Raw genomic sequence first — 21,652 nt, forward strand, 5'->3', positions numbered from 1 at the left:
CACATGTGTTCATTCATAGTTTTGATGCCTTCAGTGAGAATGTAATAATGTAAATGGTCATGAAAATAAAGAAAACACATTGAATGAGTAGGTGTGTCCAAATGTTTGGCCTGTACTGTATATTGTTTTTACAGAGAACCAACAAAAATGTATGAAAAGTGTGCCACAGAAGGTGTAGACAGAATAGGATCAGTTTGACACAACTGCTGCATACTTTGTTCTCGTTCCTTTGCTTTTCAGTGAACTACAGCCCTCCTCTGTAAATGCCAATTTGTTCCTGTCAACAGAGGCCTTCCAGAGGATAGACACCATGCTGTGAGCGAAGCCCATTGCCTATGAACCCACACCACAGTTCTTGAATCTCAGTGCCGCAACGAGCAGCACATCAAACACCATGCGGAAGGCTGATGATGAGTGTTGGTGGTGAGAAGCAGCCCTTTCTCAGAGCACCTCCTGCCAGCACTGCACTCTGTATTCTGTCCCGCTCCCCCGGAGGAGCAACTGTTGATGATAAATGCCCCAGCAGGTGAGAGGAAGCAAGAGGGCGGGAGCGAGATGCTCCGACAAATCCAACATTCCTCATGCTAGGGAGAGGTGAAGATTTGATTTCCCATCTCATCAAGGAGCTGGAGGAGAGGAGTCTCTCCACTGAACTTGACTTGACCCCCCTACCTCTTCACCACAGAACTGCAGTGCAATCAGCTGCCTTTAGCCCTTCTCTTCCTCTCTCTCTCTCTCTCTCTCTCTGTCTCTCTCTGTCTCTCTACAGACAGCAGCCACAACAAAACCAGCACTCTGTTTATACCAGCTAAAACACTTTAACAATTTGATGACCCATGACCAAACTCACTTCAACAAATGTAAGTATAGGGTGTGAAGGGGAACCAGGAGTCCAGCGTGGTGAATATCACACTAATTACAGTCTGTTCAGCGGGGCTGGCTGCATGCAGGGCGGCCATTTTGATAGAGTCCCTCTCATAAGTCATCATTAAATGGAGAGCCAGCAATTTAACAAGCGGCCAGTACAGAGCGTGACATTACTAGCATCACAGCCTTGGCTCTAATGGTTAATAACTCAAAGAGCTGCAGTAATACACTGCACTACAGCACCACAGGGGTCAGACAGGGACAAACAACCTGTAAATCAGCAAGGAGTGAATGACATCAGTAATTAACTGATAAGCAGGCATGGAAGTAAGTTATATGTACTTGAGTACAACTTAAAGCAATATACTTTACTACTTTTAAAACCACATTGAGTGGAAATTGAATTAATATGTAACCCATGGCATTTCTGTATGCAATAAACGCATCTGATCACAAACCAACTAAAGGAATCCTTAAACTTTGACAGACATCTAATCATTTTTCCAATGTGACATTATAGACATCATTATTCAAATGATTCACTTTATTTCCATTTACAGGGATATAGAAAAAATATGCCCCAGATGTTACACATGTAACATCTGGGGCATGGATGCCAGTCACTACACAGTCACTACACATGCAGACAATACAAAACTTTTTACTTTTTTTTTTTTTTACAGTTTTGTGCTGATGTCATATTGTAATCTGACTAAAACACAAATTTTCTAAGAAAATTACAGTTTAGGTCTGCTAAAATAATTTAACTTAAATGCAAAACTTACACTATAATTTTTCTTAATTTGATAACAACTACTGAGTCCACAATGGTAAGATTGTGTGCATTTTTAAAATTCTATTATAATGTCCCATAAAATAAAAAGAACCATGTGCCCAATTGGGCATTGTTAGATAACATACATCATTTGTGGTAATCCATAACATGACTATTAATTCAATCATTTTAATTAGCTAAAAAAATACTATTAACTATTAGTAGGTTATGAGGAGAGTATTTTTACTTTTACTTGGGTATTTAAAAAAAATATTATTTCAGCAACGTAACAGTACTTGTACGTAAGTACAAATTTTCTGGATTTCGCAGCATAATATATGTGAGAATATAAACAGGCTATCATAATAACAGACTGCTGTAGATCTTGTGCCTTTTAAAGGTTCAATGTCAAGCAAATCAAAGTGGTTTATTAAATGTATGCCCAAAACACATACTTACTTTTCCTGCTTTGCACTAGTTCAACGCATGTTTTCTCCACTGTCAAAATGGGTTAATGGACTTGGACATGCCCATAAATGTCTCTGCTATGTTCCAGATGGCTAAAATACTGTAAAGTTCTGTGTGTATGATGAAGCAGGTTGATGAATAGCAGTGAACAGGACATGGCAGAACAGAAGGCAATTGACTGCACACTGTGGCTCCATGTTGAGTTAGGGACACATCATTAGAAAAGCTGTGGGGGGTGTCCTGGGTCTGTCGGGTGGGCCTAAACAGGACCCCCAGCCCTCCTGTTCAAACATGCTCTCCAGGAGCTGGCTTCCCCCCTCCAATGCTCAATGGGTTAATCTGTATGTCCTGATTGAGTGTCTCCCTCCAAATTCAATGGACAACTCAATGCGTCAACGAAGCTAGTCAGACAGAATGTCCTTTAGCAAAGACATCAGAAAGTGAGGCAGTGAGCCTGTGGTAGACTTGTAAAAAATCTATATCCATGGACCTTGCACATAATAACCTATTATTATAACCATTTTAAAATAGATACATTTTATGCAAAGAAACTGCATAGGTTGTAAGACTGCATTAGTGCGATTACATCCATTTGTAAGATGTTATACATAATTACACAATGTGTATAGAACTATAAATATGCTTATGGTACATTATGAAGCAAGGGCTAGTAATAAATATGTAAGAAATAATATTATATAATTTATATTATATACTGTTTGCACAATCAAACCATCAAGTGAAATATTAGCCAAGGAAAATGGAGAGGCAGTGTTTAATGAATTATGGAATAAGCCTTTACCCACGCCTCTTTAATTATCTTTCAGACTTATAATTATGCAAACAGAGGTCCACAGGACAATGGCTCTCATATGCTTATGTTTCTACATCTGATGACTGCTATCATAAAAAGATATTAGAGAGGAATGAAGGCTGAGTCGTGACACACAAATTTACAGCGGAACCAAAAGCACAAAATGAATGCATAATCCAAGCTAATGACAAATTCCAGTGCGCTATTACAGAAATATAAGTCAGATGAAAGCCAGGATAAAACTCCTGCACCAAAAACAAGCAAGTGCTCAGAATAAATAAAAGTTCCTGCTGTTGAGCCAGCCGTGGAAAAAAAACAGAAACCTGTTTTTTCAAACCGTTTGTGTAGGGAATTAACCAGGACCAGAACAAAATTCATCATTTAGATGAAGAACAACATTTCATAAGGCCAGCGATCCTGATCTTTTTAGTCCGTGCTGTGAGAGTATGTGTTCATAAGACTGCATATTTAGAAATATCTAAATGGTTAATTATTAAGAGATAAACAAGTTATTTAAACCAAAAGGTATAACCAGAAGGTATATAATTTACATTAACTTTTGAGCACCCTGACAAATGGATGCTTAGAGTGTATGTTAAAAGGACATTACATTAAAGGGACTTCAGAGTACAGAAATGTATGCCTTTAAATATTTGAGGAGGTGGGGGCCTTGTAGCAGACAGGTTTGAATTCACCAGCCATCAAGGTGCCACTGAGGATGCCTTTAGCAAGGTTCTGACCCACACACTGGTCCCCTGGTGCCATTCATGAATGTCCACTGCTCACAATGGCCGACTGGTTAAATGCAGAACACTTGTGTTGTGTGCAATGTGTGCTATGTGTATCACAATGAAGGGCCTTTGTAAAAGTAAGTGGTGTAATGATATGCTTGAAATAAAACAGGGTTCCACCACAGTCATCATTCTGCTAGTGCAATTTATTTTGTTCATTTTTATTATGGCTATATACACAACTGTTAAAACTGCCTGGGTCCTTTTTAAAATTCATTGCTTCCAAAATAAAAAAAAACATTAGAAACCTATATGAAATACTCATGGATTAGGTTAGAACCTCACATTAGGCAACCTCACATTAATGAACCTTAAATTAGTGAACAAAGCATTCCTTTGGAAAAAATAACATCAAGAATTGGAAATTCTTCATAAATGTAACAGCATTCGAATACCAAAGTCAATTTTAATATTAACAATGTCAGCAAAATATCTGATGAATTGGGACAAAACTGGAATTTTTTATTTCAAAACCTAAATGTTTGAGCGGAACACCCAGTGAAACATGTTGAGTGGCTTTGATACATATACAGTATGTCAAAGATAGGAAGGAGCCATCATTGGATTTATCATCCAATGATTACAGGTTAGGTTCAGGTGTCAAAATGTTTATGTAAAAGGTACGTGAAGGGCCAGTAGAGACCCTCTCCCTGTACAAAAGTGACAGAGATGGGGCCAAGTATTCACTCTAACACCTTTCAAGTACTCAGGTATGCTGTTTTCTCAACTAGAAATGGTGTTAAAGTGTAACTTATGTCCTCTGGATTCAAGTCAATTTACCACACAAGCCCAAAACAAAGAGACAGTAATAAACAGGCCAAAAGATTGCTTTTTTATTTCCTTGCCACTGGGAAATCTGCAGACAGAAATGAATGCAATTCAATAATATAGTTTAAGAGGATCCCGTATTTTTCCATTCCCGGTGTAATCCAACACAAGCATGCAGGTCACCCAAATATAAGACTTATTCATTTCGGATGAGCAATGGCGGATACTGTAATAACGTTTTGTTTTGGCAAACAGGGGACCCTGAAGGTGTTTATTGAGACAGAGTAACACAAGCTGATGGTGGCCTCGACTCACGAGCCCTGCCTGGCAGCTCTCTGGAAATACATGACCTTCCGAAGGAGCAGGTGCCATGTGAATCTGATGCATGTATCTCATTATAGCTGGGAAATGAAGACTCTCGGCACATTCTCACAATAGATGGTCACCCATACATGTTCCCCATGATCACTGATTTAAAGATCACGATTTAAAGATTTGGTTTTCTTCGGAGAAAAAACACGACATGAGATAATTGTTAGAAAAACGTATGGGAGGAAAAGGGAACCGGTTTTGCAATCAAATTCTACGTTTTTTTAAACATTAAAGCTGTAAGTTGTGACTTACTAATTAACCAAGAAAACAAATATGATGTTGATACAGGTAAAACTGTAGAGAACATGCAAATCCAATGAGGGTGGAGTGTGTTTTTAGGCAGGGAATGGTTCAAAAGCAACTAGCTACTTGCCTCTAAATGCACATAAAGCCATTATCAGTTCAATATATTTTGCCCCCCAAAACCAGTTAAAACATACAGAGATATGTTTTAGCAAGCCTCTCTTGCTTCCCCTCTTGTATGGGTGTCCCTCTTCTCTCACCATGTGCTTCCACAACACAGTCCATCAAGCCAAATCCCATTGCAGGGCCTCCTCAACTCAACACTCTCCAGCCTCCACTCCAACCTAAGCACTGCTGCTCCTGTTCTCCCTGCCCTCCTGATTCTCCAGTTTCTATAAGGATGTCTGCAAACGTGCCCTCTGACCGTTTCCATGACAATTGCATATTTTGCAATGAATTAGTCCAGAATAATTCCAATTAGTTCTTAAGATCCTAAATTGATCCTACCACTGTATAGGTTTAAATATTTTCATCTGGTCGGGCCAGATTTTCACTGTCACACACATAAGAGGGACATATGTGATCTGAAAATGTACTTATTTAAACCTTTCCGAACAAGGCCTGCAAACACCATGACCATCACCATGACTATTCAATACAGACCTACCAAAACAGTCATGCTACATACGCTGACAAATTCTTGTTCTCACCCATTCCTGTGCCTTTTGTTTCATTACAACACCCAGATGCTTAGATGCTTATAGAATTACAGATGAGCATTACCAAAACAAATGGGACCCATCTAAATTCAGATTACCCATTTCCTTGGATCTAATAATCCACGCTGCTGTCCTACACTCTCTGACAGAACTCTTTGAGAGTCTGCTTCCATGTTTCTCTGCTGCATCATAAAAGAGGCAGATGCCCTGATTTTTCTTTTTTACTTTTTTAAAGGTTTTATAGCCTTTTCCTTTGCCTTAAACCACAAAAAAATCATAATTTACAATATGTCCCAACGACAACAGAGGTAGGAGTCAAGGATTAGGTGGTTTGTGGGTAATTTCACAGGAATGGGTCCTGCTCAGATGATAAACAGCACAAGCACTCAAATGGTCTCTGGCAGAATGGTTTGGGGGGGATGCATTACTCGGCCTGTGATGCTGCATGACCCGCAAATAAATCATTGCAATTTCACCGCAGCGAAATTTGATTCTTCTCTCGCTTGCATTAATTTGATCATGGCGTGGATTTTTAAGACAGGCCCCAGTCCCTGATGCTTCACACCTCATTTAGTTATTTCTGATACAGGGAACCGCTGGAGAAAGACCAGGGCATCAATTTAAATACAGAACGGTAAACAGCATGTGAGTGAGAGGCATCACCAGACACAAATGACCCAGAACCTGGGCTTATAATATATTTATGTATTGATTATATATTTTACCATTTGAAAGTAGAGATCAAATAGATTCTCAGTGACCCCTATGCTCCTGGCAATGACAGCTAATTAGAGCTGAAGAGCACAAGCCTGTGGTATGAAGAGGGATACTTTGTTGGATAGCAAAAGTGAAGTGTAGAAGTGAATGAAAAAAAAAAAAACGAGCAAAGGAGGGAGGGAGAGCATGAACGCAATTAGGACAAGGAGGATTTCTTCAAGGATCCATCTTCAAAAGGAAGGAAAATGGGTTCCAGGCCTGCTCTCTGCAGATACACAGAGGCGTATCAGTGGAGCGCTCCTTCAGTCGGGGGCTGTTGACTTAGCAGAGTTGTTTGAATTCGCCACGGTCTCTTGTTAGCGCCATCGAGAAGCGTGGCCACTCTTTCGGTGGCGGAGGGCCTCGCGGATCTGAGCGAGGACCCGTGAGTGTCCCGCCACTCAACCGCCAACGGCTGACTGGTGCGCTTTGTGGAAGCGCTGAGATACTCATAATCTCCCCGGCTCGGGTCAGGGGTCAGCTCTCAAAGTGTGCTGAGCACGGCCAATAAATCTAAACACCGTACCGGACACATCAACGCCACACGTGCAGCAATTCCCACTTGCTGTAGCTGCTGAAAAGACTCGGTAATCTCCCCAAAACTTGCCCAAAAAAGTGCTAGTTTGAATCACTTTTTTTCTGGCCAGTGCTCATAATGCACTGTGTGAAATTTGGACCCATGACATTAGCTAGCGTTTCTGCATTATGGGCTGCTTAATAGATTAGCTTCCTGGAAATAATGAGCTGGGAAGAAAACAGGTAGAGGCTAAATGGAGGCAAGTCGCACCATAATCACGGCCCTGCTGACTGGAGAGACAGCGACGCTCTCATAGTTCATTATAAGATGACACAACCAATTTGTAGTTGGGTCGGCTGCAATCTACACAATCTCCCCTGACAAAGGCGTATTAGGCCACTTTCAGGAGAGGGCTGTGCTGACATGAGCCACTATACACAAGAATGTGGAATTGAAATCAGTTTTAATTCTCTACCCAGCAGATACGAAACTGTCCAGGTAAATCATTTATGGGCTGAATTGAAAGCCCGAAGCCAGCTGTCTCCCAAACACCCAAATCCGCCACGTTCTCTTTGCCCTGTTTCTCACAGCCTCCATTCTCAACCTCTCCCTCTCACATACACTCGCTATTAGAAGACTATTAATCTATTTGTTACATTTTCTTCCCATTATTTCTCAAATAATCCGCTTCTGTTCCTTCTCTTCATGAATGCTAATGAGCTCGTCTGAACAACAGAGCTCTATAGATTATTCAGATAGGAGCCCTCGCTCGCTCTGTACCCCCCCAAACTTCAAAATGTAATACACATGTGAATGAATCCTCCTAGATGAAATTGAAAGCTGGAAATGGAGTGAGGTGCCATTTTCATCTAATACATATAATTCTGTAATTACTTTTCACACAAAGCTTCCAAATGTGCTCCAGCCAGGTTGCAGCATAAAAAAAACTGCCCTGGCACGTGATCTATACTTTTATTTTAGGTAGCACAAATGAACTCCAATATTTGTCACTTCAAATAAACTCCTCCCATTGTCCCAGAGCTATGCTCTACTCCATTTCTCTCAAGAGAACTGGTGACACACAATTACAGAAGTTACCAGCTCCCCGGTACACTATCAGTTCATCACGCAACTCTGCCAGTATCACAGCAGATATTACACAGTACATTTTGTTTTGGGGAACTGTGCTCCTGTGAAATGCCAGACAAAAAGATCCCATCGTAACATAGCCAAATTGGGAAGCAACACCCACACACCACAAGGACAAAGGGCCCAGAAAAGGGGGACACATGTTACATGTATATGGTCATGTTAATGTCATACCATGAACACTGAAACGTAATCGCAGCACAAGAATTAACATCCTGCAGCTAAAAATAGTAAATCCTTACAAGATCAGAAGGTTGATACTGGGCAATAAAAAATACAAAATAATATTTGACTAATACAAGTAGTAATAATTTGTCAATAATAGCCAAAAGTAAATAAGTAAACTAAATGAATATTGACTGATTAGCATTTTAATAAAATTATTCTTTGCTTCTCTGAATATCCCTTAAGAATTCCTTATAAATATGTGAAACACTATTTAAATCTCTTGGTGCAAAAGCAGATTTCAAAACCCATATAGCAGCCACATAAAACAAACATCAACGGTGCTGATTTAATCCACCACATTCATCACCAAACTATAACTGTGCAGTGGTTATGAATAAAAATTCAGCATGTAGCTTGCAGCATGTAGTATGCAGGTCTGCTCACCTGCTTAATTTTATGTGTGTTTGTGTTATAATGCATGTACTTGAGTGTTTTTATATACATAAAAGGGTCAATATGTTTGGATGAGTTGTGTGTATATATATATATGTGTGCATGTAAATATGTGAGATGAGATGAAGGACATCAGGATGCATTAACATTAGCATCCCGTTGGGGTGGGGGGCTGATATGAATGGCAGGGGCTTGAAGTTTTTTATGAATCACGTGTGTGGAAATGACTCATTACGCTTGGCTTTATTGCTCAAATTACCAGAGCCCGTCCTTGTCCTGTTTGCCCTTAATTAACAAGCATTCAATTCCCCTATTAATTAGTACAAGCTATTAGCTATTTTACATCACTCTTCATTTGTAGACAATTAAAAGCCCTATTATTAAATGCATGCCACACGGTTAATTGTGTGAGGGCCTCGTCGGATCTGTGAGTCGAAGAGATGGCAGCGACTCAAGAGGCTGGGAGTCAAACCACAGGAGCCCTGCAACCTTTCCTGTCTACAGCATGAAGTTCTGTACTCCCTGCCACCGTTTCTACCACAACACAGAACAGAATGAGATAAACTCAGTTCCTTTTCCTGTCAAAGCAGCAGCGCTTGCATATAAACAGGAGTACCAGGGTTGTGCAATGGGTGAATGAGAAACCAAGCTATGTTTTTATGTTTTTTAATGATTTTTTTTCTCCAGAGAAGCAAACGCCTTGCGCCGTCACCCTGTGGCATCACTAAGGAAACTGAGCTGCCACTTTAACAACTAAAGAGCACTGCTGGTGGAAAACATGGCTGAATATTAAAGCTGCACTGGTTCATTTTTTGCAAATTCTTTTTTTTTCACACCATTCACCCCAGCATCACTTTCAAAAAAATGCTGCCCACCCTCACACCTCATTCTGTGGCCCATAAAAGACTTCAGTAACGAAAGTCCCTGAGATTTCCTTACAGGAAGTTAAACTACTTCCTCGTGTATTCAATATCATTAAGCATCTTTCTGACTTCAGTCAATCGGATAGAGACATGTGAGTTTTGCAAAGCGGGTGCAATGAGAACATAAGAATAATCAGACTAATGCATCCTTGTGGCTCACAAATGCATTTCCTTTTAGAGCTGAAGTGACTTGCCTCCATGTAATCAAAGAGCAACACGGCCCATTACAAAATTACTGCGCTGCCATTAAACCCTCTGTGCCAAGTTATTTCCCTTCTCTTTGCCTTTCTCAGTTGCACTCTTTAACTGAGAGCAGAGCTTTCATATTACCATACTATCAGAACTGGAAAGTCACAGGAACACCAAAGATGAAATGGTGCACACACAAACAATCCAATCCATATCATGCTCCACCTTCAAGAAACTGAATTATGCCGCAATGCATGCTATGTAGTGTTGACAGCTGAGAGCTTTCTGTCATTGGGATACTCTCATTTTAAATATCATTACAGATCAAATTCTGGGTGACAAATAATTACACATTAACAAAAAGCTTAGTTTTGCTTCTTCAAGATAAGACAACTATCAAGCGATATTATCTATTGATGTAAATCTTGAGGACTCATTTGTCCTCACAATTAGCATCAATTTGAAAATAGCTAATGCATAATGTGACTATTATTCATATATAAAAACTAATGGAATTGCTATAGTTTCACTATGGATAAGTCAATGGGTCCAACTACTCAATCAATTTCAGAAACCACTTTATCCATGGCAGGGTAGATATTGTCGTAGCCCATTTTGGGTCATCAGGAGAATTCAGGGACTCATCCCGGGTGGGGCAGCAGCCCACTGCAGTTTTCCAACTATTCTCAGAAATTCCCTTTGTCCAAATGTTGACTAAACAATGGATAAATAGTATGCTCTAATAAGCCGAAATAATATGATATGGACCCACACTTAAAGAGAGACTGTGACATTTAGACTGTGACCAGAAAAAGACCCAGGTTTAAGATGGCAACTGAAGTACAGCTCTGCTCCAATGCCTCACACCCCCAGTACAACATGTGGCTGGAGTGGTTCTGAGGCATCAGGGCATGTTCCATCACTGCATCCACAGGTACCCCTATTCCCACTCTTTCCCCAGAAAACCGCATCCTGCCTGATCTGCAGGGATTCTGTGTCACTGATCTGAAAACAGGGTTATTTCTAATGAACTAACAGTCTAACTGTGTACATTTTATACTCGTAGTACATTTACAACATTTACAACATTTACAACATGCCAGAGCGACTTACAATCAGTAGTTACAGGGACAGTTCTGCTGATCTTTGATCAGTAATATACTCATCTAAAAAAAAAAACTGAAATTTTGTCAATATTTCATATCCATGTCCTAAGGCCTGAACAGAAGATTAAAAGTACCTCTGAATAGAACCACCAGTCTATCATAGGGTGAAGATCCACCAGCATGGCCCAAGCACTGGTTTCTGGTTCATCTCACTCAGACTGCTCCACTGCCAAAAGGAAACATTGCCTCACATATCTCATGGCTTAGCTTCAAACCTGAAAGACAGTGGACTGCAGGCCATGACAGGTGTCCCCTGCTGTAGGAAGATTTACTTATGCAGACATATCTGTAAACACAGGGCAGTGATAAAATCCCTCAGCAATAGAAGGTGCTGGTGCAGGCGGTGGTAAGATGGGGCTCCTGAGCAGATCTTGGATGCTGGCCTCCCCACCCCATGCTTTAACTAGTAAGGGTACCAGCTGGACCTGCCGTGATTGACAGAACTATTACTGCTAGCATGGACTCGGATGCAGCTGGAGACGTCTCCAAATAGAATTTCACAATTTTGTTGCATCAGACATTACAACAAGGATTTTAGGGACAAGCAGGAACAAAACTGACAGCAACTGAAACGAAAGTGCTTCTGCTTATGACACTTTTTTGCAAAGTATACCTTGTCCAAGGTTAGTTTTTTACTCTATACCTGCAGCTCTGTATGTGTTCTATGGCATGTTTTAATAGATTTTCCAAATTGCATCAGCCCTCTGACGTCCCATTTGGACAGAGATGACTGTTCCATCTCATTTTAAGAATCATGTAGTGAAATCTATTTAAAATGTGAATAAAAAAGCAATAAAAAAGTTAATTAGAATACAAACTCACTTGATGTACTTTTTAATTGTGTTGAAACTCTCCTTATCAAATCTTTGCTGATCAAATAGAGAGAGAGAGAGAGAGAGAGAGAGAGAGATGCAGTAGGGGTTCATCAGTCTCTTTCCTGTTTCCCTGAACCCAGGAGATCCCAGAAGCATCTGCCGCCTCAGCCACTCACAAAACCCAAAGCAGCACCAGCTCAAGTGCGTTATGTATGACAATTTTTCTTTTTTTTTTAAACTTGCTGTAGGAGAAAGATATGCATAGTAATTCTCCGCTCTATCAGTCGAACAAATAAGTAAACACAGAGGGAGCCAGGAGGCTGTAGGCTTGTCTCGCTGTCCAGAAGGTTGGCACCTTGGGAACAAAAAGATAAGTGGAACTGTTTCCTGTCTGTACACAGGGGGGAACAATCAGACACTGGGAGAATGTTGCAGAATCCAACCACATTTAAAGTTAAACGAACATGGCAGCCACAACACTTTGGAATAATTTTCTATGGCAGGAGACAGAGAGTACAGCCAACACTGTAAATCATTCGACTATGTCCGTATCTTTGCCACGGCACCGCTGCCAGCGCGGGGTCTGTATTCTACTGTACGGACTTAGCCTTTCCAAAAAAGATATATTTTTAAATAAAAGTGCTCGGAGGAGGCCGGGGCAGATCAGAAGTCAGCCCGTTCAATTGTCTGGCAGCCCTTCGCGCTGCAGCCGGGGGGGCGGACGAGTGGAATGCTAAGAAGCCGGTGGACCTGTTGACTCCAGACGCCCACTCATGGGCTCGGCGCCTGCTCCCATCCACTTAACTACAGAGCGGGCCGGGTTCGCCAAAGAGATGTATCAAGGAATGAGAAGGGCCTCCAATAAAAGCCAGTCCCATTTGGGTAACTCCACATTACATCACAGGCACAGCAGTGGCACCTCAGAAACGCCACCGCTGACAACTATTTTAGCCATTTCAGAGGACAGTTGCCTCCGCTGACTACAGCAGGTGTCAGAATGTGGCAACAACTGTGTCAACTCTCTGTGCCGGAGCATCTATCACCTGGCATGACCTGCTTCCTGTAAGTCTGCGTAAATGCCGCACTCTATCTCGCCTAATTACTACAGCCTCCAGGCCTGGGCTGCAGCCCCGCACTTGGCAATGTGCTTTAATCTGATTGCTGCCACTCACTGGGGAACAGAGCCTAGCCCCAGGTCTCAAATGCTGGAGCCTGAGGTAGAACTTTCTGCAGATGGAGATAACGTCTTCAACTTCTGGGTTAAAAATGACTTTTCCACTGATAAATACAGCAAAGGAAATCTATTCACCCACCCTTCCATTTTCACCCCCTCTCCTTATCTGTCCTTCTTTCTCTGTCTCTCTTCCTTTATCCTCTGCTGCATACATGGCAGGATCACATAGTCAAAGCTGTTTGCAGTTTGCTTTATTTATTCCATATCTGTGCTTGTCAAAAAGAAATTACTAGTTTTGAGGCGGTTATGCTTTGTTGCTGTGATGGAACGCAAATGGCGTAGATGCCAGGGGGGAAAGGCATATGCAGTTACCCATACCAACCATAGGCCTGGATCTAGTAATTAGACTGTTTGTTTTCCTCTAATAATGGCATTTAGAATGAGGGAATTATCTTTTATGCTTATCTGTGGAAAGGTCTAGCATATTCTGCATCTCTATGGTTTATATAGAATTTATTAGAATGTATACATTATAATGAATGTTTTCTTTTAGTTTCCCCAATCCCAACTGTAGTCATATGGTACAAAAGTAAAAGGAAACTGTGAGAGGTTAACAAAAAACTGAAAAATAATATACATTTCACAATTACACAAAATTACACAAAAAGGCCTTTTTCAGGGGGGAAAGCTGTGACCAGCTTGCTGTTCTTCTGTCTGCATAAAAGTAGTGTTGGAACACACTGAAGTACCATTCCATTATCTGAACAGTGCTGTACAGCAGAAAGAAGTGTGTTGCTATTAAAATGGCAAAAAAAGGCAGTTACCACTGGAAGAGAGGCAGACCATCGTAACACATATAAGTGTAGTTTTTTTTTTCTTACAGGGAAATTGTGAAGAAAGTCAAGGTGTCAGTGAGTACAGTCTCCTTCACCATCAGTAGGCACGGGTGGAAGAGGTCTATCAGACCCAAAGAAGCAACAACAGTTAACTTTCTGAGAGACATCAGTTTGTGAGATAGGTGGCACACAGTACCACAGCTTCAAGCACAACTTACTAGTGGTCATGGTGAGTGAGTCTCAGTTTCAACTGTAAACAGTTGCAGCAGAAAAGCCATTTCTAAGATTTCAGAATAAGACAAATTGGCTTGTCTTGGCCATGAAACACCGCCTTCTGAAGACTGGAAGAACGTTTTAAGCAATGCATTTGTGGACAGTAAAATAAGTGAATGGATGTGTCCTCAGTTTGTGAAATAAAATGTCCAACATGGAGACGGAAGCATGATGGTCTGTGGATGATTTGCTGGATTCAGGGTCAGTGACGGACAGATTGAGAGACATTTGAACCAAAATGGCTACCATTCTGTAGGACCTTCTGATATGCATATAGTTGGTCAGGGATTCATCCTACAGCAAAATAGTTAGCCAAAGCATAAATCCTAGCTAAGCCAGAACTACCTTATGAAAAATAACATAACAATAACAAGACATTTATGGGAACATCTGTTAGAGAGTTGGTAGGAACTATTTCCATTGTAGAAAGAGTGCCATACAAGTGTTGAGCTGTTAAATCTGTTAAAGGTGGCAGTTTAGAACACATTTTGATTTATAAAGGGATTAAACTGCATACATTTTAATTAAAAAAGGAAACACTCTCCTGTTACAAAACTTTTGACTAATAGTGCACATGCTACATGCTTTGTAGAAAGGTATTACTTTTGATTGCTGTTTTGCTCCACATTTATTTTTCTGTAACAAGGCCTTGTGAAAGAGAACATTATCATATCTACAATGTTAACCAGTGTAAAAAATAAAAAGACAATGAATGTGTAAATGTCCGTATAAACAAATTGCTTCCACTGTGTGCATAAATGAAGGAATTAAGACATGTGCTGATATTATGTGGCAGTTACAAGCTTATAATGCAGAGTTACTCAGACTCCTCTGGCAGCGGAGTTATTAATTGTTTATCCGTCCCCCTGCTAAGGCGGTTCACGACCACATTACTTTCTTCATGACTTGCAAAATTCCTTTTGACCGGAGTTCACATACTATTTCACACACAATTTAATAAAGGACACACACATTTTCTCACAAGAAGAAAAATGATGTATGTGGAGATAGGGATGGGTGAGGAACACGTTTTTTTTTGTACTTGCCTGTAATTTTTTGCAATACAAGAAATGGGTAGTTTATGGAGCTCATACAGATTTTATAGAAATGGCAGACCTACCCAGGCTTTACCAGCCCCTGCTTATACGGCTAGACCACTGGGCTTGCAGACTGCAGGAAGGGATTTTGCTGCATGATCAGCATGGCTGGTACAATGGTTCACCAGAGAATCCTCTCTAATGTTTCCTATCAGTCCTACAAATGCATCTAAAAGCTTTCATTGATCGAAAAAATTCCAAGTGACGGCCCTAATGTGTCTGGGGTTCAACACCAATACTGTTAACACAAGCAATATCTTCAGTGTATGAGTTGAACTAAACTAAGCGAGACTGAGTGTGGTCAAAATCAAGGTTAAGTAAAACCTGTCAGAAACGTGGGACCGCCTGTGGGAGCGGTGAGACCAGGTAGCGATGCCCAATGTATTCCACCTGCATCTACATCTAATTGTCTTTTCCCATTAGCCTGTGACCAGAAGTTGGCATACACCAACAGCTTCCTGTGGCAGATGCCTGACGTTGCGATGGCTGCCCTCGATGGACTCATGACAGATGTCAAAGCTCCCGCTGAACAGACGCACTCCATCACACAAAAAAGTCGGGCTATTCTGCACATCAGAACACAGCAGTCAGCCGACACCGGACCCACCTCTGCCTCCATCAGTCTCCGACTATTACCTCTGACAGCCATCATGCGGGCATGCAACGTTTCTCATGCAAATGCACCTGAGCATTTCATTGCTGGAATCCTAATGCATGAGACTGATGGACTTGGATGGGAGAGGAGGTGGCAATGCTGGCTGCTGGTTTGACGGAGGGCATCAACTTGTTTACAAAATGATCCAATGATCCTTTCCAGGTATCCTTACACCTGAGAATGCCTTTGTATGGATATATGTTTGAAATTTGGTCTGAAAATGGTCGGACAAGGCATCAAGCCCAGTGTAGGTTGTGCAGTATTTACAGTTTGGCTTGCAATAACTACTACTCAGCCGCCATTATTAAATGCTCCTATAACAACAACAATACTACTATTACTACTGCTAATAATACTAATATTCACAACAGGTGGTACATATGGTGTTTAATTCCTCCTTACAGATGCTTATTCCCACATACCCAGATGTAATTCACTTCAAAAACATTTGAGACTGAGTTCATTTTATTTCCTTTTTTTACTTATTTATTGGCACAAATGAATTTAGAAACACATACATGTATGCATGTGTCTCTTTCTCTTTAACGCTCACTCATTTGCATACACACACACACACACACACACACACACACACATACACTCCAGCCAACAATTTTTGGTTTATTATTTGCCATGTTCTTCTTTAATAGAGCCTCATTATATTTTTCCCATTTGTGATTTCATTGAAGTGTTGATGGGTGGCAACCTCTTTTATAAAAGGCACGTTCTGACTTTAGAAAGCAATTAAACATCTTTAATTTAGGGTTATAAATAGTTCACAATACAGCCATTTGATCACAACTTTGTTCAGAATAATGCTAACTAAAATTCAGTTTAGTAATACAATAATTTCATCAGTTTTAGAACTCAATTAAGTAACTAATTAAGACCAATATTTCTACTGCCTTCTTTCTTGGCCACTTTACAGGTTGGTAAACATAGGAACTAGTTTTAGGATTAGGATGAACAGTTCTTAAATCAATTTCAACTTTTGAACAAAATTATGAGACTGTAGCAAACCCCAGTGATGTGTTACCTTTGTTAGTAGATACAAGTTAAGATGGGTCATGATACTGCAGTTAGCAATAAAGCAACAAGCTTTGCATTTATTATTTTTAATGTTGTTTGAGACATATTGATGGATTTCAAATTACATTATGAGATGAGGAAATGAAATATGTTTGCTGGGTAGTGCATATTAAACTATTTATATATTAAAGATTACTGATAAGAAGTAAGATCAGATTCCTATATTGATGCAGGTCTTGTTTCTTGTTGGGGTGCTAGTAGCCTAGTGGGTAACACACTCACCTGTGAACCAGAAGACCCAGGTTCAAATCCCACTTACTACCATTGTGTCCCTGAGCAAGACACTTAACCCTGAGTTTCTCCAGGGGGACTGTCCCTGTAACTACTGATTGTAAGTCGTTCTGCATAAGGGCGTCTGCTAAATGCCGTAAAAGTAAATGATGTAAATGTTTCTGTGATTACAAAATGGATAAAAATCTAATTCATTTTTATAATATGCACAAAGACATTGACTTTATCATTGCAACAAAATAAAATAACAGCAGGATTCTCTAGTACCTCCTCTACTCAACTATAAATTATATTTCTAACACTCACTCAGATATACAATATGACATCATACATACCATTTAGGTCGACTGGTGGACTTCACCACTGGTGACATCCCATCTCTGTAAAGGCTCTTGGTCTTGCTGAAGTTCACAATGTTGAAGATCACCCTCTGAAAAGGAGAAAGTAAAATTATGCATGACCTTCAGAACAGATTTCTTACCACACATCACTGATATTCACTCACTATAAAGCTCATTTATGTTCAGAATGCTGCAAAGAGGAACAGTCACTTCATGGTAAATGTGAATCTGCAAGGTCAGAGCAACTTGAAAATAATTGCATCTGGAAGAAAAAGATCTAAGGACACCACAGAAAAGAGCCACTTTGATTTCACATCTTTCAATAATCAGAGGTTTCTCCAATGTCATCTGATGAGTCCGACCCCCGGCTGGAGTCCTACTGAAGGGCACTCCATTAGCATGAATGTAGTGACAGCTTAAGACACGTTCAGCACATCCGAGAACAAAAACACACCTGATGAGCCTGTAAATAAACAGATGCACACACTCACTCTCACACACCCTCCCTACGCACCGAGTGGAGAAATCCACAGAGTAGACTAAGGACAAATCAGCATGCTGCAGAAGAAAGATAAAAATTTCCTAGTGGAATATATGTATCTGTCGGCTGATAAAAAACGTTGCTGCGCTTTTGGGGAACGTGGCCAAACAGATGAGAATCCTGGGCCGGCGGCGGCATTGTGGGGCCAGTTTGGCTTTCAAAGCCGTACGTTTGCAGCTGGATGAGAAATATTTCACACATTTTCCTGGTAAATTCACAACCGCCCATAACACCTCCCCCCCCTTCCCGATTACAATGAGGACAAAAATTGGATTGACGAAGGAATAAATATAAAAATAATCAAGGATAATAATAACGCTGCACAGCAAATGACTCCTATTGATGGACCATATCAAATTACCAACTAAGTCCAGGTGGTGGAAGTTAACCGTGTGCTGCTGAAATCCTATTACATTCCGCACCCCACCCCACCCCACCCCACCCCCACCCCCTTTCTCTTTTTCCCCCCGTCTCTTTTTTTCTGCTACCTGCCTCCCCATACCTTTTCTCCGTATCCCTCGCGGTTGGGGGAGTCGGGATTGTGGCGCAGCCTGATTCAGACTTAGGTAAAATGACATTTAACTGATGTTCAGACGGGCAGTGGGCTCCTGTACCGTGGAGATAAGACCATCGCTGCTGGCATTTCAATTACACTCTACTGCCCCGCACATCTGTTGCCAGCCTACTTTCAGCTCGTCCTCGGGCAAAAACATCCACCCATTCTCTGGCCATACGTTCACCATTCTTTCTTCTATATCAGCACATTCAGATTGGCTTTTTTTCCCCCACTCCCTCTCTTTTTTGGCAGATGTGTCTCATGGCCTGTAATCTATTTGTTAAGCGCGTTTAACTTGGGAGGGGGCATCACTGCGTGCTTCAGCAGGCCAGCAGAAGGGGGGATGGTGATGGTGGGCGCGGCCCCTTCTCATTGCCACACTCATCCCCTTTTCCTTCTCCAGCTCAGTGGTGGATAACTGGGGGATTTAAAGGTGAGTGAGGGGCAGGGGGAGGGATCTTCTCTAGAAAGGCTTATTTTAGCTGGGGTCTCATTAGAAGTGAGGCAGCACCTTTGTTGTCAATCCCATCATGCGGCGCTTGCCACGCGTTCACGTCCAGATGCCTTCAGCCGGAATCCGTGGCTACATCGCCAGTCAGTAACTTTCACAATATTTCACTTAAAGCTACAACCTGGTGATAACAGAGTGCCAGCCACATCACCCCAAAACTACAGCAGGTAGCAATTTAGCTGAAACAACACTTTGTTTCCACTCACATCCCATCCTGTCACTTCCTGTTTCCTTTGAAGAAAATGGTTAGAAGATCATTACAGCCTGGCCCACAGTGATAATCCAGCAGAAGCCAGTTCAACTTTATTCTTACACAGTTAAAATGCACAGAAATATTTTTTTTTTCATTCATTTTTGTTCAGTATTTTTATTTTCTCTCTCACTCCCTTTCAATAACCGCTTAGTCCCACTCAGGGTCATGGCTGCCGGAGCCTGTCCTGGGACACTGGGTTCCGGGTGGGGTGCCAGTCCACCACAAGGTGTGCATACACACACACCATTTATTGACACAATCAACAAACACTACAGAGTCACCAATTCCTATAACGTCCATGTCCTTGGATTTGAAGGACCCTGGACCAGGCAAACTCCACCGAGAGGCATGAAGACGTGTGACAACTTAAAAAATTAAGGGGTGTCTTCAAAAAAACAAATTCTATTCACAAAGCACAAGGAAAATATAGTTGCAAACCTGTGTAGACTATGTACACTGCTATAAGGAAAATGCCAAAATGTACGACACATGAAGCAACCTGACTGCATGCAGAAGGAAGCGTGATTTGATGCGCCAGTAGGTGGAAGGAGAGAGAACAGAACTAACTTCTCTTTATGAGATCTGTCTTCATTGAGCAGCAGCCCCACAGAGGCCTCATCATTGGAGCAAATAGGAAATTAGATGTAGGGGAGAGGAAAAAAATGTGGTAAATCGGTAGCACTATTTTTTTTTTTTTGTTCGTGTACTCATTAAGAATTTTTGCCCGGTGCGTGTCTGGAGTCCTCTCATCACACACAGGGATCGCGAGAGTCATGGGCCCCTCGTTCTCGTTAAAAACGCTGTGTCTACACCACGGACCAATTTGAGAGCAGTCTCCCAGCGCGAGGGAGACAGGCGCTGTTCTGGAAATTTAATTACAGATAGAGCGGTAAGAACAGATTAACATCCAGCCTGTCTGAGATGTCATTTCGATGAAACATGTCAACCCTCCTCTCAATCACTATCTCTGCTAGAGCACAGACATGCCAGGTGCCTCTCCAGCCAAACAGCACCATCTTTTACAGAACGAAAAACAGGGGGTGGAAAAAAGAAAAGCTAGTCCCTTATCAATCAGAAAATGTGTACAAGAGGCCATACACTCACAATAACACTTGAATGAGATGTTCATTATGTCAGTGGCCTCCTGGCTTTAACTCATTAGTTACTCATCTCTATGCATCACTTTCAGGCCATCTTGTGGAGCCTGGGGCCCTTTCCAGATGTCAGCCCTTAATCTTAAAATAAGATGCTGGGGAAATATGCTGTACATTAAAAGTGACATTTTCTTTCTAGAGAAGACATTTCATACTTTTTATTTGCACTTATTGCGGTTATAGGGGGATTTTATCATCCCCTTGCAATCCACACACAGCAGCATTTATGCCCATATGGGAAACTGCTGCTGGTCTATAATTTCATTATAGAGGGGCCTGGAGAATGTTAACCAACCTTCTTCCTTACTCTTCTCGCAGTAGAGATCATGTTGATTATGCATTTTGTTTCAAATATGCTTAAAATACTGTTAGAATTATGAATGGTACAACTGGCATTATGATGTAAAAATGCATAGAATTTATAATACCTTTTAGTTAATGGGCATAGTGCAATATCAACACAGAACACACAATACCACAACAGATAAAAAAATTATTGAAATTACAACAAATATTACAATGAAAGCTAAATGCAAATGCATAATCAGCTATCAGATCACTCTGGAGCACTCCAGAGGGGGGATAATGCTGCTCATGGAGAAGATTGATGATGTTGGTGGAGCTAAACCATTAGCCCTTACATTGTGTTCATGTTTTCCATACAGATTACACCAGTGCACCAGGGATCCTTCAAAATCTTTACATGTATCTCAAAGGGTTCCTTGATTTAAAGGTATTTGTGATTAATTCTGTTTATAATAGTGATTATACAAGGTATACAGGTCTGATCCAAATTGATTCAACTAAATAGTGTTGGGTTCTTGAATTTAAGCTATATACTGAGCATGAAGATGGAAGCCAAGGTTTTCAACAGTACAGTGCCGTGTGAAGGAATTATTGAACTCCAATGATTTAGAGCATGTTGTGCCAGATATGAGAGTCTCGGATTTATTGCAGGGTTGTGGTACAGTGACCAGGTGGGCAGTGG

General features: G+C 41.1%; 1 protein-coding gene across 6 annotated transcripts in view; it reads right to left on the reverse strand.

Annotated features, from left to right (window-relative positions):
• The window catches only part of agbl4 (AGBL carboxypeptidase 4), a 260,027-nt gene that overhangs the window by 136,615 nt on the left and 101,760 nt on the right, over nucleotides 1–21,652 (reverse strand). For all 6 annotated transcript variants that reach the window (XM_029001908.1, XM_029001907.1, XM_029001905.1 and 3 more), the window contains one exon: nucleotides 17,644–17,738. In XM_029001908.1, coding sequence (XP_028857741.1) covers nucleotides 17,644–17,738 — 95 coding nt within the window. The remainder of the gene's footprint in view (nucleotides 1–17,643; nucleotides 17,739–21,652) is intronic.

Source organism: Denticeps clupeoides, chromosome 13 (assembly GCF_900700375.1).
Source record: "Denticeps clupeoides chromosome 13, fDenClu1.1, whole genome shotgun sequence".
Taxonomy (NCBI): Eukaryota; Metazoa; Chordata; class Actinopteri; order Clupeiformes; family Denticipitidae; genus Denticeps; species Denticeps clupeoides.